Genomic DNA, 18,317 nt, shown 5'->3' on the forward strand with positions numbered 1-18,317 from the left:
AGCGATTGAAATTTGTAATAAAGAAAGTCTCAAAGTCGTAAGTAAGAATAATTAAATTGTAATGAGTATCCTATAATTTGTTAAGCCCAAAGTAAGAATAATTAAATTAAATATATTTTAGAATCTCTGAATTGTCATTAACAGGGATTGTAAAAGACTATTAAAGCAAAAAATCAAAGTTTTTTCTATAGTAAGAATATACAAATTAATACATCATTAAGAAACTAACTTATTTTTAATAGACTCTTTGGCATTGACCAAATGCTTGTTTAATGAACTTTTAATGAGATACGTTGAGATAATTGTAAAATAATATAAATCAAATAATTGACAATTGCTACCCTAGTAATGATAAATTTTATAATTTATAGACTATTTTCAGTATATTGAAATATCATGCAAACAGTTTTGGTATATTTTTGGTATATCAATATACAATTGTTTATATTGTATATTTTTTATGAAATAGTATACTGATATACTTAACATAGATTTTTGGTATATTCGTCTGTGTATTAATTTAGTATATTTTTAGAATAATACTGTTTTGTTTTTATGAAAACGGGAAGCTTGCAATAGTGTATTGATATACCAAATATATATTGGTTGGTATATTTTAGTATTTTTTAAAGAATAGTGTGTGTTGATATACCAAATATATATTGGTCGGTATATTTTAGTATTTTTTAAAGAATAGTGTGTGTTGATATACCAAATATATACTGGTTGGTATATTTTTAGTATTTTTTCAAGAATATTTTCACATCGTTTTGCTTTTACTGCAAATTTACTCACATTTATCAAAATTACCCATTTCATTTCATTCAAAATGAATAAACAATTGTATTTTACAATTCTAAAATTGAATTTCTAAAGAGTACAGGGTATATCAAAGACTGCTTAACGAATTTCAACAGTCTCGCTGTCTCGGCTTGTTAGGAATATTTGTCTTTATAGTCGTTGTAATTACCACTAATTGCTGCACTAAGTTCCAATGCAAAGTCGACCAACAGCCACGCCCCCTTTTAGTTAATAACTAAACAAAGTAATAGAGAGTGAGGCAGATGCAGAATTCGCATCTTTGACAAATTACTTGGCTATGAATATTGTCCAAAGTCGAAAAGGGACTGACGTCAGCTTTTGGAGGCCTTTGGAGGAAGTTTTGCGACCTCGAGCGAAGGCCGCCAAGTTTATACGAGGTTCATAAACTGCGGCCAATTAAACAGCATTTGTAATTAGCCATAATTCCCCCCCGTTTAATGCCAAGCAAACGCAACGAATCAAATATTTGATTAGCAACAATATTGCAAGAGAGAGAGAGAACGAGAAAGAGAATGTACTATAAATAGAATAAATATCGGAAAAGGTGTAAGATCAATGGAATGCAGTTAGAGAGACACTGTTAGTGTTTTCTTTCTTTTTGCTACTCTTTTGAGAGGAGGCCGAGTTACTCGAGTTGCCAAAACAATTTGCAAGTTTATCAATACGATCCAAGCGAAAGCACATTTATTTCCAGGAAACTCGTCTCGACTCGCGCATCGTAAACATTTTATGGCGAACGTTGAACCTAGATACAAAATAGATACAACTTCCATCAGGTATATTTTTTCGTTTTATACCTCGTAACTACAAACGAGAAAAATGTATAACAACAAGACTTGAGATTAGCATCAGTTATGTCCATCCGGCTGTCTGTCTGTCCGTTCGTTGAAATGCTTTCAACTCAGCGACTGTTGAAAATACTTTTGGTATTGTTTCACTTATCAATAATAGAAATACAAAATTTATATGTTTAGCAGGTATCATTTAGTCGTGTACACTCTGTAGCTTACATAGTTCCGTTCGTTGAAATGCTTTCAACTCAGCGACTGTTGAAAATACTTTTGGTATTGTTTCACTTATCAATAATAAAAATAAAAACATTTTCAAATTATATGTTTAGCAGGTATCATTTAGTCGTGTACACTCTGTAGTTTACATAGTTAGTTATATCCGGCTGTCTGTCTGTCCGTTCGTTGAAATGCTTTCAACTCAACGACTGTTGAAAATACTTTTGGTATTGTTTCACTTATCAATAATAGAAATACAAAATTTTCAAATTATATGTTTAGCAGGTATCATTTAGTCGTGTACACTCTGTAGTTTACATAGTTATATCGGGCTGTCTGTCTGTCCGTTCGTTGAAATGCTTTCAACTCAGCGACTGTTGAAAATACTTTTGGTATTGTTTCACTTATCAATAATAGAAATACAAAATTTTCAAATTATATGTTTAGCAAGTATCATTTAGTCGTGTACACTCTGTAGTTTACATAGTTAGTTATATCCGGCTGTCTGTCTGTCCGTTCGTTGAAATGCTTTCAACTCAGCGACTGTTGAAAATACTTTTGGTATTGTTTCACTTATCAATAATAAAAATAAAAACATTTTCAAATTATATGTTTAGCAGGTATCATTTAGTCGTGTACACTCTCTAGCTTACATGGTTCTCCATTGTTCGTCCGTACTTCATTCATATATGAATAAACATAATCATCACCATCTGTAATCATCAAACCAAGCACAATTTTGAGTGCCCACTTCAACTGTCATTTCTCAAGTGGCCAAACGTGTGCAGGCCAAGCACAGACTCAGTCCCCAGCTCAACGGTTTCTCGGTTGCAGCAGCTGCCCAGATAATTTGTAATTATGTCAAAATACTTATATTTAGCAATATAATTGCTGTTGTCTATAGACTTACCCTTCACCGCCATAGCAATCGCACTTGACTCTTAATTGTTCTATTAAAACCGATCTATAATTCTTTTTTTACTTTACTTTTTTGCTTGCTTTACTCACTGTTTGAGATTGTGGCTTATTCCTCAAATTCTCGAAATCATTACAAAGTAGACATTTTAATGGTCGATTTTGTGATTTGAATCTTCATTTTGTTAAAGTTGAATATCTTTATAAGTTTTTATATAGGATATATACTATATATGTTTCTGTTAATTTTTTAAAAATACTTTATTGAATTGAATTAAAGCACGTAAGAAAGCTACAGTTTATTATCATTTAAATATACATTTGATATATTGAATCAACAATTTTGACAGTTTTGAAACATTTTCCACCATAAGCATTAGTTATTTTAAAAAAAGTGGTACTACTCTTAACTTTGCAACTGTATGAATAAAATTAAAAGATTTGAAGTATTCGCTGACTGAACTAGGACACTTCAATTTCTTTACAAAATTACTAACATTTCGAATTTTATAATGCAATAAGACTGGAATATGTTTAGCTCTAAACATTGTCTAAGTGAACCTATGAGATTTTCAGAATTTCTACTTTAAAGTTTGAGAAGCCTTTGTTTTTGGATAACTCAAAAGATATAAAGAGCTCGCTGATTGAACTGGGACATTTAAATTTCCTCACAATATTATTTATATTATTTTCACTTCATTGAATCAAAATACAAAGTGTATTAAAAGATCTTTTTCGCAATGGGAGCAAATATTGTATTGTGTTTACTTCTTTAAGCTCTCATCTCTTTCGCTTCGAATAACAAATAGAATTTGAAATTTAGGGTCTTCACTACAAAATCCGCAATAAAAATATTCTTGTTTCTCCCTTGGCAGGTAAAAAATGTGCTGCGACCACGTTACTACTCCTCGGAGCTGGGGATACGGGAAAAGATCTTCATTGGTGTGATGACCTCACAGGAGAACATCAACAGCTATGCGACAGCGTTCAATCGCACCACCGCCCATCTGGTCAACAAAATGAAGTTCTTCATCAATGCGGACAGTGTTAAGACCAACTATGAGCTGAAGAATATCGTTGGCTTCACGGACACACGCGAGAGTCGTCGTCCGTTCCATGTGATCAAATACATTGCCGACAACTATTTGGATGATTATGATTATTTTCTGCTCGTTACCGACAATGTGTATGTCGATGCGCGTAAACTGAATGCGCTGCTCTATCACATGAGCATCACCTTTGATCTGTATATGGGAGGCACACGAATACGCGCATCATCAACAAATGCTGGTGGAGTGGCGCCTGGAGCAGAGAATGAATCGAATGCTGATGATGATCATGATGATGGAGGAGATGCCGCTGCCGGCGACGATGGAGGAGGTGGCGATAGCGACGGCGGTGGTCTCAGTGATCGCAACTATTGCGCCCTCGAGGCGGGAATTCTCTTCAGCAGCAGTGTCATCCGCAAGATGCGCAACAATCTGGATCGGTGTGTGCGCATTGGCAGCACCAACGATCACAGCGTCAACATTGGACGGTGTGTCAAGTATGCCAGTCATGTGTCCGGTTGCCAGGAAACATTTCAGGTGAGTCTGTGCTACCTCTATACTTATAACACCTGATGGATATACAAGTTATGGGGTATGTCCAATTGCTAGAGAGTTGCCAACGCCTTAAGTAGGGCTGCCAACTTATTATGAGGAAATAAATTTCTTCTTTATAATAATAATGTAATTTAAATAATATTAATATAATAATGTAATATAATAACAATATATACACTTAGCTGTGGGGTATGTCCAATGGATAGAAAGGTGGCAACTCCGTAAGTAGGGCTGCCATCTTATTATGAGGAAATAAATAGTATGTTCACATAACAACTTGAAAAATGGATTTCTTTAATATAATAATAAGTAATATAAGACTTAGTTATGGAGTATGTCTAATTGCTAGAGAGATGGCAACGCCCTAAGTAGGGCTGCCAACTTGTTATGAGGAAATAAATAGTATGCTCACATAACAACTTGAAAAATGGATTTCTTTAATACAATAATGTAATATAAGACTTAGTTGTGGAGTATGTCCAATTGCTAAAGAGTTGGCAGCGCCCTAAGTAGGGCTGCCAACTTATTATGAGGAAATAAATAGTATGCTCACGTAACAACTTGAAAAATTGATTTCTTTAATATAATAATAAGTAATATAAGACTTAGTTATGGAGTATGTCCAATTGCTAGAGAGTTGGCAACGCCCTAAGTAGGACTGCCAACTTATTAAGAGCAAATAAATAGTATGCTCACATAACAACTTGAAAAATGGATTTCTTTAATATAATAATGTAATATAATAACAATATAATATAGACTTAGTTGTGGGGTATGTCCAATGGATAGAAAGTTGGCAACTCCGTAAATAGGGCTGCCATCTTATTATGAGGAAATAACAACTTGAAAAATGGATTTCTTTAATATAATAATGTAATATAAGACTTAGTTATGGAGTATGTCTAATTGCTTGAAATGATGTCATGTCTCCATCTAGTGCTGCAAACTTATTTTCAATAGAAATCAATTTATTACATTTTTGGGGTCTGAGATGAGCAAATAAATAGTATTTTTGCATAGCAAACTGAAAAACTTATTTCTGGAATATATTCAAATATCAATATAATCAATATAATTGAAAAATATAACATTAACAATATAAAACTACAAAATGATTTATTTCTTCATGTTCAAAAACTTTTTTTTATTGCTCTTCTCGTATAATTAAAAAAAATCAACATATTTTTTAAACGTGGTTGGACTAAGCAACATTATAAAACAAAATTAAAAGCAATTGGCAATTGGTTAAAACTTTATTCAAACAATTTATTGTAATGCAATCTGAATTTGCTCAAAAGTATTAAATTTAATGTAGTGAAACTTATTTAAAAATCAAAATCATTTACTGATAGATTGGCAACTTTGGGTAAAAGCACTTCCGTCCGTCTGTCTGTCTGTCCACCAGCTTAAAGTGGTTTATCTCGCAGATTACAAAGTTTAGAACTATATAACTTGGAGACAAGGTTTGCAGCACGGAATTTGTTTTAAAACTTAACCAGCACAAAATGAGTACAAAATGTTTTGCCGTCTTTCTGTCTGTCCGCCATCTTAAAGTGATATATCTTGCAGTCCACAAAGCTTAGAGCTATATAATTTGGAGACAATGTTCGTAGTTTGCAGCTTGTTTTAAAACTTCACAAAATATTTATAAAGGGCTGAATTTTCTTCCGTCTTTCTGTCTGTCCACCAACTTTAATGAATATATCTGGCAAACTATAAAGTTTAAAGCTACATATTATGTTTTAGAACTTCGCAGAAATTTGTTAAATTTCGAAGAGCTATCATTCTTGCTGCCGGGTATCGCACAGTTGGGCAGACTGAATAGTTTTTACACATCTTTCTTACACGATGTGCCATCTCCCGTTTTGGTTTTAACGGCCACACGCCACATGTTGCGGCTGCTGTTGTTGCTGCTGTTGTAATTAACTGTCAAGCTGTAAATGCGCTTAGAAGCTTAAGTTAAGAGCGATAAACTAGTCTCGCAAACCGTTTTCAGCCAACTTTGCGATGCTTTTTTGGTGTGGCTTAATGAACTTGCTCGTTCAGCTAGAGTGCTCATATTTAGTTGGACATGCATGTGCGGCAAAACAATAAACATTCGAAATGAATGCAGACAGTAAAAAAAAACAAATACTCTTTAAGTTATCTTAAAAGAACTTAATATGAAGTGCAGTATTTAAAGTAAAAATTAATACTTGTGCTCATTCAATAACAATTCAATTAAAAATGTGTTGTTGCAATCGAGAGAGTCTGAGACACATCCGTTTTGCATAGCATCCACAGCGTGTGCTTAGCATCCACATACATACGTTCAACAAGTGGATCACACGAAAACAATAATTAGCACACACAGTCAATGCTGCTGCAACTGTGTCCAATTGTAGGCAGCAGCTGTTGACAGTTTGAGAGTGATTGCCGCCGGCAGGCGCAGTGCGATCCATTAGAACATGAAACATACATACATACGTACGTACACATAATTGAGAACGTATGTGTGTGTGTGTGTGTGCGTTGCGAGTTAATTTGCCCGTTTTGCTTGTCGTGTGATCTCTGTTGCTTCCTACACGCTGTTTTATTTATTTAAACAATTTGTGCCGTTTGACTAAAAAGACGCACAGAGAGACACACGCACACACACGCAAGAAACGAAATGAAATGAAAAATGAAAAAAAGAAGAAAAAATCAGTTCATTGATACACAAAAGTGACCCTGAAAAAGAGCATCATCAGAGCGAAATGTGCGAGAAGCACACCAAACAAAAAAAAACAACAAAACTTAAAAGAAGCAACATCAACAGCAACAGCAGCAGCAGCTTCAACATGGGGCAAAGAGGCATATTTGGACTTGGACATGCCACCAGTTGGAGTCGTTGAAAGCGGGGGACGGGGGGCGGGGCAGGTCACACTTGATGGACAGTTTATTTAATTCCCAAGGGGAAAGAGAATTTCACAGTTGTGCGCGCGCTGAGTGACTGGCAAAGCACAGTTTGACACGAACTGTCTGCCCGTTAGTTTGACATGCGCTTTGTGGTATTTCCTCTTTATTGAACTTGTTGTTTTTCCGTTTTCGTTTTCGTTTTCTTTGTTTTTGTTTTTGGAGTGTCTCAGTTATTTACAACAACAACAAGCACAACTGTGGAAATAAGAATCGCATTTTTTTGCACAAACAATTTAGCATTTTTCGTTATACAACGAAACGCAGCAGGGCCAAAAAGCAAATACAAAAACAAAAACGAAAACGAAACAGAAAAGAACTTTGACGCACGTCTTTCACTTGAAATTCGTTTTTTGTTTGGATTTTGGGTTTTATTTATGCGGCAACCAGGCACAAAGAATAACAACAACAACAACAACAACAACAATACAATCCAGCCAATCTCAATGATTTATGTTTTATACAGTGGAACCAATCTGTATGTGTGTGTGTGTGAGGAAGTGTTGATATCTGCTGCTTCGTTTTTGTATTATTTATTTTCTTTATTTTTTTAATTTAAAAAATCCAACTGCAACGAAAAAATATGACTCAATTAAGGGTTTTATAAAGTGGACAGGAAATTCTTTTATATTCTTAACCCTTTCGTTTTAGAATTTCATTCGTTTTGTCTTTTATTTATGATTTTTTTATGAAGTAGTAAAAATACTTTTATAGTCAGCCTTGAATTAATCTACAAATTCTTGAGTTAGTCTAAATAGTCTAATAAAAAAGGAAAAAATAATAATAATTTGATTGCAACATGATTTTTTTTTGTTTAAAAAACAAGGAAAGGAATTCTTAACTATTGTTGTTACTTATAAAATTAAAATGATTTCAAACACCAAGAACTTTTCGAATAGAAATGGTCTTGTTTAAAAAAAAAGCAAGTAAGAAAGCTACAGTCGAGTGTACTCGACTGTGAGATACCTGCTACCCATTTTGAATAAAAGCAATATATTTTGCGGTATTCTGAAAATATACCAAATATACTGCAAAAATACCAAAAATATACTAAGTGGTGTTTTTGGTATATCGATATAGCATTCAAAATATACCATAGACGGCACAATATACCAGATTGTCGGCCAAAGCAACTCAGACCCCTAGTAAGTAGGCGTTTTTGCCCATACAAAAGTATTTCTTTAATAACTTCGACAATTTTTATCTTTTTATATTTTCGCAACTCTAGCTTTAAAATTAAGCTTGTTAATCGATTTTTTTTGATTTGCTAGGGCGGAAGGGGGCGTGGCAAAAATTTGAAACAAACTTAATCTGCGTGTAAACATAACAAATGCTGTCGAAATAAAATTATAGCTCTATCTCTTATAGTCTCTGAGATCCAGTGTTTCATACGGACAGACGGAGATGGCTGATCAAGAATATATATACTTTATAGGGTCGGAGATGCCTCGTTCTACCTGTTACATACATTTCCAGTCGGCACAAAGTTATAATACCCTTCTACCCTATGGGTAGCGGGTATAAAAACCTTAAAATCGAACACAGAAAGTAATATGATATAATAAATACGCCAATAAATTTGAAATATTTCAAAAATGTTTAAGGAAATTGTTAAGTCTTTTACTTATGAATGACCATAGCTTTTAAATTGAAAACAATTTTGTCTTCATAAAGAATAGTTCTGGTTTTATCTAAAGCTAGAAATATATATTGAGTGTGCTTTTAAATAAAAGGAAAACATTGCGTTATTATTCTTAAAATATACCAAAATAATATACTAAAAATACTACTACTACTAGAGTTCACAATATACCAGATTATAAACCTGAATGCATTAGGCATTTAATATCACATAAATAAGGGTGTTTATTAGTCGAGCTTAGTTCTAGTTCTAAGGCATCTTCAAAAGTGCCGTTACTTGTGCTTCCTCTTACGCAATTTGAGCTTTTGAATTGATTAATGAGCGCCGGCAAATTAACTGCTTGAATTTTCTGCGAAAGACACTTTTGCCAAGTGCAATGGGAATGTGGAACGGGAATGGGAATGGAAATTGGAATGGGAATTGGAATGGGAATTGGAATGGGAAGACTCACGATGTGACTTTGATGTGGGGAGTCGCAGTTGCAAAGTATAATATGATGGTATAGCATGGAGTGTATTGACTCCTCGCGTTTAGCATGGAAATGTTAATTTAATTATGCGCCCTCCAAATGGGGAATATCATTGGAAATGGACGGGAGGAGAATGCGAATGGGATTAGCACTGGGAAATGGAAATGGGAATGTCAATGGGAACTGGAAGTTGTTGGGCGACTTTGTTTATTTTTTAATGGGCTCGTCTCGTCTCGTCGTCATAAAGGAACTTTATTGTTTTCTTGTTGCGATCTGTAGCACACATGTTGCTTAGTAGTTGCCTGAGTTCCTTAAGTGTGTCGTCATTTTATGCAACATTTGATATTTTGATATGGCGCCAACTGCAATTTTTGTGAATGCTTCTTTTCTTTTTTTCTTTTTGCAGGGTATGCGACAATACAGCTACGCTTTAAACACCAAGACGCGTCAGTATAAGGATCTCAGCCTGCTGGCCAAGGAGCCGGCATTCCTTAACGCAACCACTGTGTATCCGGTGCAGACGCCCGAGGACTTTTATCGCCTGCACGCTTATTATTCCAAGGTGAGTGCCATTAACAGATGTCAGATGTTAACGCAACGCTGTAAGCGATGTGCGCATGCTGTTAAGCCTGCAGCAGCAGCTACAGCGGCTGTTAAAGCATTTACAGCGAACTGGCGTTAACAGACGCCTGCTAACAGGGCGCTGTAAAGCGTAACAGAAATAGAAACTGTTGTTGAATTTGAATGGCAAGCAGTAAAAGTGAGAGAGAGAAGGAGAGATCAATAAGCTTTTGCACAGAGATAACTTATTAAAATTTTAATTTTATTTAAACTCCTTATTAATTTTAAACTCCTTAAGGAGTGAATGCTGTCTAAACTTTCATTTCTTTTCGTTTTATTTAACTTTGTATTACTTGCTAAATAAGAGCAGCAAACCAGGGTTACATCATTGAATACTTGGCAGCAGTAGCGTAACGGCTTTTTAACTAGCAGTCATATCAGTCAGCTTTTTGTAGGAGTAAATTCACTTAGGATATCAATAAGCTTTTGCACAGAGATAACTTATTAAAAGCAGTGAATGCTTAGCTGTCTAAACTTTCATTTCTTTTCGTTTTATTTAACTTTATATTAATTGCTAAATAAGAGCAGCAAACCAGGGTTACATCATTGAATACTTGGCAGCAGTAGCGTAACGGCTTTTTAATTGCATAGCAGTCAGCTTTTTGTAGGAGTAAATTCTCTTAGAAATTATGCATAGCAGTCAACTTTTTTTTTTGTATTGGTGAATCCCCTTTTTTCAATAGGTTTCTATTGCATTTGTTGCTTTTGTTTAAGATGTGAGCATAGGCTGCTTTAGTTCATTACTTGATGCATTACAAATTTTATTTGATTTCGGCTCTTTATTATTGCGACAGTATTGTAACGGTTTTTTTTCTTAATAAATCGTAACAGTCAGCTTTTTGTGATCTTTTGAAGGCTTCAAATTCAGAATATAAGTGGGAGAATTTTTGATTTGCAAAATTTCTTACAAATGTTGACTTTTTATTTCACCCTCATTATTTTAGTAGATTTTTTTGGGAAATTAATTTTATTTCTGCATTATTTTCGTATATTTGTTTTGGTAATAAATTATATTACTGTCAAAGTTGCCATAATTTTTTTTTTAAATTAATTTTTGTTTTTAGTGTTTTAGTTAATTACGAAAATCTGGTATTTGAAAACCGTTTTTTATGGGTTGCGCACACACACACTAATTAGATTTTTATACTATACTATACATTTGGAAAATTCTCTCTTTACGATTTACGATTTACAGCACCATCTGGAGCTAGTGCAACAGCGTGGCTATGAGCTGGAACAGAAATCGTATCGCATTGCGAATGGCAGCATATCGAACAAGATACTCGAGATACGCTGGCCGCTGGGCGTGCCACCGCCCAGTGCACCGGAGACGCGACACGATATGCTGACGTGGCAACTCTTGAATGGGACACACAGTTTTCTGCCCAATGCGAATGCGAATGCGGATCATGCTGTCTCCCCCCTCAGTCGGATCGATGCCCTCGACTTTGCCAAAGTGCTGGAGATAGCGTTGCAATATGCGACGCAAAAGCATCCCAAACTCCACTATCACAGTCTGCACAGTGCGTACCGAAAGTTTGATGCCACACGTGGCATGGACTATCAGTTGCATTTGAATCTGTATGAGGGCCCAACACCCAAGCGATTGCAGCTGAAGAGCTTTGAGGTCGTCAAGCCGCTGGGACGTGTCGAGGTTGTCCCATCGCCCTATGTCACCGAGAGCACAAGGATTGCCCTGTTGGTGCCATCGTTTGAGCATCAGGTGCCCGATGCCCTCGGCTTTGTGGCGCAATATGAACGCATCTGTATGCACAACCAGAGCAACACCTTTCTCTTGCTGGTGAGTACAACATTCTAGTGTTGTGTAAATACTGCTCTTTTAGGTGAACATGTTCACTTGTTCTTTTTTTTTTCAAAAGCGTCAACTCACTCATATTGCTCACTTGCTCACTGTTCATTGCTCAGTTGCTCATTGCTCAGATGTTCAGTTGCTCACTGGTTCAGTTCAGCTCAACGACTTGTCAAAAATAGATTATGTTACATATTTAATTTTCAAGCTTACCGATATTTCTACATTTTAATTTGTGGCAACAGTTTTGCTCCGCTTCATTGGCATTTAAAAATAGTTAAATAAAATCCAACATGGATAATTGAATTGAGCAAGTGAACAATAAAGAACAAAAATGAGCAAGTGAACAATAAAGAACAAAAAGGAAGGAACATATTCGCTCGCTCAGTTGAGTGATCAACTCTTTTTTTGTTCACTCACTCATGAGCAACCCAACACTCCATCCGTCTCGACTTTAACTTTAACTATCCAAGCTAAAGCTTCTAAATTTGATGGTCTTACTTAGCTGAACTCATCCAGAGCTTTGCATTTATTTTAGCATTTCATCGCAAGGTTGTTTGTACATTAATTCAACTAATAAGAAAGCTACAGTCGAGTACTCGAGATACACGCTACCCAATTTCATTGAAAGCAAAACAGTGCGATATTAATTGTAAAATATACTAAATATATACTGAATGCTATCTCTGGTATATTGATATATTACTGCATGCTGACAATGGAGTATATTTTGAATTATAGTATATTTCGAGTATATATTTAAAATGTCCTTCGGTATGTTTTGGTATTTTTATAGTATTATTCGGTATATTTTAATAATAATACCACACTGTTTTGGATTTTATTGAAAATAGGTAATGGGAATCTCACTGTCGAACTCACTAAACTGTAGCTTTCTTTTTCTGTTTGTCTGTCAAAAAAGAAAAGTTATTTGAGCTAGAAGTACCAAATATTTAGTGGAGCTCTTAACAGTCTTACAGTTATAGTATTTTATCACAAGGCTGGTTCAGTTTTAAACACATGCTCATAAAAGCGTTTTTAACGTATTATTTTTAAATTGTTCTATCCGTCTATCTTAAAAAGCTTTTAAAACTAAACCTAGGAGAACAGCTTTTAATAATTTTAGAATTCATAATGCAAGTGTAATTTATAAAAATCGTTTCCATCGTTTTTGGGGTGCTTTGGTCATACTTTATTATTACTTTCCCTTCTGTGATTGTCGCTGCTTTGGTCACATCTTATTTTACATTCTATTGTTATTTTCGCTTCTTTGGTCACACTTTTTTACTGTTATTTGTACTGCTTTGGACACACTTTATTATAATTTCTCTTCTATTGTTATTTGTACTGCTTTGTTGGTCACACTTTATTATAATTTCTCTTCTATTCATATTTGTACTACTTTGGTCACACTTTATTATTATTTCCCTTCACTTGTTATTTATACTACTTTGGACACACTTTATTATAATTTCTCTTCTATGGTTATTTGTACTACTTTGGTCACACTTTATTATATTCCCTTCTGTTGGTCACACTTTATTATTATTTCCCTTCTGTGATTTTCGCTGCTTTGGTCACATCTTATTTTACATTCTATTGTTATTTTCGCTTCTTTGGTCACACTTTTTTATGATTCTTTTTATTGTTATTTGTACTGCTTTGGTCACACTTTATTATAATTTCTCTTCTATTGTTATTTGTACTGCTTTGGTCACACTTTATTATATTCCCTTCTGTTGGTCACTCTTTGTTATCATTTCCCTTCTGTGATTTTCGCTGCTTTGGTCACATCTCATTTTACATTCTATTGTTATTTTCGCTTCTTTGGTCACACTTTTTTATTATTCTTTTTTTATTGTTATTTGTACTGCTTTGTTGGACACACTTTATTATAATTCCTCTTCTATTGTTATTTGTACTACTTTGGTCACACTTTATTATTATTTCTTTTCTATTGCTATTCATTATTATATTATGTTGCTCGCTTCCAGATCTTTCTTTATCGCCTCGACTCGCCCAGTAAAGGCGACGATGATCCCTTCAAGGCGCTGAAGAAGCTCGCACTGGAATTGTCCTCCAAATACAAGACAGATGGCTCTCGCATTGCCTGGGTCTCCATCCGCCTGCCCGCTGATCTAAGCGCTCCCGTTGCCGCCGACGATTGGCTGCTCCACGCCTCCATGTATGGACCAAGGCAGCTGTTGAGCTTGGCTGTTGCCGATCTGGCACTGCCCAAGCTCGGTCTCGAGTCGCTGGTGCTGCTCGCGACGCCGAGCATGAGTTTTCGCACCGATTTCCTCAATCGAGTGCGCATCAACACGATACAGGGCTTTCAGGTGTATGCTCCGATCGGCTTTCAGCTCTATCCCTGCAATTGGGCGCACTTCTGCAAGGAGTGCGACAACTGCGACATTAGCCAGAGCAGCGGCTACTTTGATCGCCACAATCACGATGTCATCGCCTTCTACAGTCGCGACTATGTGCAGGGTGAGTTGACCTACAATTAATGGGCCAGAAGTTCATATTTGTTCAGTCAGTCTGTCTGTCCACATGCCATATTCTTTATATCTCAGAGACTACATGAGCTAGAGACACCAAATTTACCCAAAGTACTACTAAAGATTGTAAAAGTTAATTATAGAATTCAGCCACGCCTACAAGTAACAAGTAACTTAAAAGTCGATCATACTCAGCTTAGACTTTTGTGACATATTCAATGGATGATTGCAGTTTTATCGGTTACAAATGCTTAACAAGTAACTCAAGAGACGAGGAGATATATAATTGTTTGTCTTCATACTTTAACAAATAACTCAAAGTCGAACAGACGCTGTTTAGCCTTTTGCTTAATATTAGAATAATGATTGCAGTTTTACGAGTTGAAATTAAGGTGGAGTTTTGAGCACATGCAGTTTTATTTATACATAAACAAGTAACTCAAAGTCGAGCAAACTCAGTTTTATGAGCTGAAATTAAGGTAGAGCCTTTTTCATATCCAGTTTCAGTTCACACTAAGCTCAGACTTTTGGGACATATTAGATAGAGATTGAAGTTTTATCAGTTCCGTATGCTTAACATGTCGAGGGGATATATAAATGATTGACTTTATACTTTGACAAGTAACTGAAAGTCGAGCAGACTCAGATTCGATAAATAGTAAAAAATTGGTTGCAGTTTTATGAGCTTCAATTAAGATGGAGCTTTGTTCACATGCAGTTTCATTTATATACTTTAACAAGTAACTCAAAGTCGAGCAAACTCAGTTTTATGAGCTGAAATTAAGGTAGAGCCTTATTCATATCCAGTTTCAGTTTGGGACATATTATATAGAGATTGAAGTTTTATCAGTTTCATATGCCTAACAAGTCGAGGGGATATATAAATGATTGACTTTATACTTTAAGAAGTAACTCAAAGTCGAGCAGACTCAGATTCGACTCAGATTGGTTGCAGTTTTATGAGCTTCAATTTAGATGGAACTTTGTTCACATAGAGTTTGCATTTATATACTTTAAAAAGTAACTAAGAATCAAGCAGACTTTGCTCAGATTTTTGCCAGTTTCAGATGCCTAACAAGTAACTCAACAGTCGAGCAGACTCAGTCTTCAACTTTCTTACACTTCAACTTTATTTACAATAAGAATCAAGCAGACTTAGCTCAGATTTTTGCCAGTTTCAGATGCCTAACAAGTAACTCAACAGTCGAGCAGACTCAGTCTTCAACTTTCTTACACTTCAACTTTATTTACAATAAGAATCAAGCAGACTTTGCTCAGATTTTTGCCAGTTTCAAATCCCTAACAAGTAACTCAAAGTCGAGCAGACTCAGATTCGACTTTTGCTAAATAGTAAACAATTGGTTGCAGTTTTATGAGCTTCAATTTAGATGGGAGCTTTGTTTACATAGAGTTGCATTTATATACTTTAAAAAGTAACTAAGAATCAAGCAGACTTTACTCAGATCCTTAACAAGTAACTCAAAGTCGAGCAGACTCAGAGTCGACAATTGGTTGCAGTTTTATGAGCTTCAATTAAGATGAATCTTTGTTCACATAGAGTTGCATTTATATACTTTAAAAAGTAACTAAGAGTCAAACAAACTTAGCTCAGATATTTGCCAGTTTTACATCTTTAACAAGTAACTCAACAGTCGAGCAGACTCAGGCATAAACTTTCTTACACTTCAACTTTATTCACGTTAAGAATCAAGCAGACTTAACTCAGATAACTCAGGGATGTGAATCCCTAACAAGTATTTCAACAGTCGAGCAGACTTAGTTTTAAACTTTCTTACACTTCAACTTTATTCACATTAAGAATCAAGCAGACTTAGCTCAGATTTTTGCCACTTTCAAATCCCTAACAAGTAACTCAACAGTCGAGCAGACTCAGTCTTAAACTTTCTTACACTTCAACTTTATTCACATTAAGAATCAAGCAGACTTAGCTCAGATTCTTGCCAGTTTCAAATCCCTAACAAGTAACTCAACAGTCGAGCAGACTCAGATTCGACTTTTGCTAAATAGTAAACAATTGGTTGCAGTTTTATGAGCTTCAATTTAGATTGGGCTTTGTTCACTTAGAGTTTAAAAAGTAACTAAGAATCAAGCAGACTTTGCTCAGATTTTTGCCAGTTTCAAATCCCTAACAAGTAACTCAACAGTCGAGCAGACTCAGTCTTAAACTTTCTTACACTTGAACTTTATTCACATTACATTTGATGTTCTCCTCTTCTTTCGTCGCCAGCACGCAAACTGATGGCGCCGCTGGGTCTGCCCATCATGCACACAGATCTGGACATTGAGCAGCTGCTGCAGTCGCCACAGCGTCCGGCCGGAGTGGAGAGTATACTCGACATGTTTGTGGCCGCCCAGCACACAGTGCACATACTGCGAGCCGTGGAGCCGCATCTGCGCTTCGGTCTCGATGTGCGACAGCATTTGGCACGAGGCGGCGAGCTGCCGATGCCGCTGCCCAGTCGATGTGGGCGGGAGCAGTGCATCCATTTGGCGTCGCGCAAACAGATTGGCGATGCCATCATACGCTACGAGGACAAAAGTATTTTGCAAAAATAATTAGTAGACAGAAGAGAGAAATGAGAAAACAACTGTTATACACAAAATCAATATCATTCAGTTCCTTTATAAACTTATATTTTCAAGTGTATGTGTGTGAGTGTGTTAGGAGATTGTAAGTGTGTGAGTGTGTTAGGAGATTGTATGTGTGTGTGTATGTTCGTGTTAAGTTCTAGGCAATTTTTGTGGGTGACCTGTAAGCTGTGAAGAAAAAGAGCGTGAGTTTAGACAGTAAGCGACCCTTTTATAGACTATTTCAATTTCAATATAGTAATAATTTATTTTACAAATATTATTATATAATAGTATTTTAATGTATTTTATTTGATTAGTTCTTTTTTACATCAAATATTGATAACGACTCTCAAATTCACGCTCTTCCTTTGGGCTACAGGGTAACTCGCAGTCGTTTCGATGCGTGTGCATGCCTTTGCTTTAAAGTGAAACTTTTAATGCTCAAAATGGTAGACAAGAATTGTTATATTTTTAGGACGGAGGAAGAGGAGGAGGGAAGATGTGGAGGAGGAGGCGGAGGAGAACGTGTAGCTGCCAAACAAAATGCTTGCTTAAGTTTAATCGTAATCGCATAAATTATATTTGTACTAAATGTTGAACGTAAGCTATTTGAAATGGGGGAAGCGGGTGGGGTGTATAACAGTTGTAGAACAGTAGCACAGTAGCACAGTCATATTAAGCACATGTACACAACAACGCCATTAGCCAATCTTCAGGGGCCAACAATCAATCAATCAATCAATCTATCGATGTATCGTCACTCTCAACCAATTTAGCAAATGTAAATAATTTATTTATGTTATAATTGTAATTGTAACTTGCCAGGGCACAGCAAGAATTCCTATTAATATAACATAGTATACAATACACATACATACCTACATATGTATGTATATAGCTAAGTGTTATACTATATGTATGTTATACATTTATCGTTTAAGTCATACAAAAGTGGCTGTAATGTAACTGCAACGTCGAATGTCGAATGCCACCTTAGCCAAACACAATCAACAAAAGTGGGCCAGAAATCTTGCCTCTCCCAGCTACCCAGCTACAGCACGCAACTGTTATACGCGCTGCTCTTTATCAATTAAATGTTATCGCTATCGCTACCCATTCAATTGAGGTAATTGTAAATCAAGCTTATCTGTCTGTTTATGGAAACTGTTATACGCCCACTATCAGACTAATTTGCCAACTGTTATACGAAAACGCACTTCAGCCTTAGACATCGAATAAGTTAGTTGCCTGCCAGTTTCCTTTTTGCAAATCTGATCTATTCTATCTATAAACTACAATTATTTTGCATACACATTTTTTATTGTATATTTATTATTATTACTATTACTATAATTATTATGATAATACATTACATTTGTTATAGCAATTGTATATACACA

The 18,317-nt window shown here is 35.5% G+C and overlaps 1 protein-coding gene across 1 annotated transcript in view; it reads left to right on the forward strand.

Moving 5' to 3' along the window:
* Nucleotides 1-18,299, forward strand: part of LOC132795952 (chondroitin sulfate glucuronyltransferase) — a 32,172-nt gene extending 13,873 nt beyond the window's left edge. Inside the window, exons 2-6 of the mRNA XM_060806923.1 lie at nt 3,620-4,330; nt 9,800-9,955; nt 11,210-11,815; nt 13,819-14,314; nt 16,574-18,299. Coding sequence (XP_060662906.1) covers nt 3,620-4,330; nt 9,800-9,955; nt 11,210-11,815; nt 13,819-14,314; nt 16,574-16,902 — 2,298 coding nt within the window. The 3' untranslated portion in view covers nt 16,903-18,299. The remainder of the gene's footprint in view (nt 1-3,619; nt 4,331-9,799; nt 9,956-11,209; nt 11,816-13,818; nt 14,315-16,573) is intronic.
* The last annotated feature ends 18 nt before the right edge of the window (nt 18,300-18,317 follow it).

This window comes from Drosophila nasuta, chromosome X (assembly GCF_023558535.2).
Source record: "Drosophila nasuta strain 15112-1781.00 chromosome X, ASM2355853v1, whole genome shotgun sequence".
In the NCBI taxonomy this organism is placed as follows: domain Eukaryota; kingdom Metazoa; phylum Arthropoda; class Insecta; order Diptera; family Drosophilidae; genus Drosophila; species Drosophila nasuta.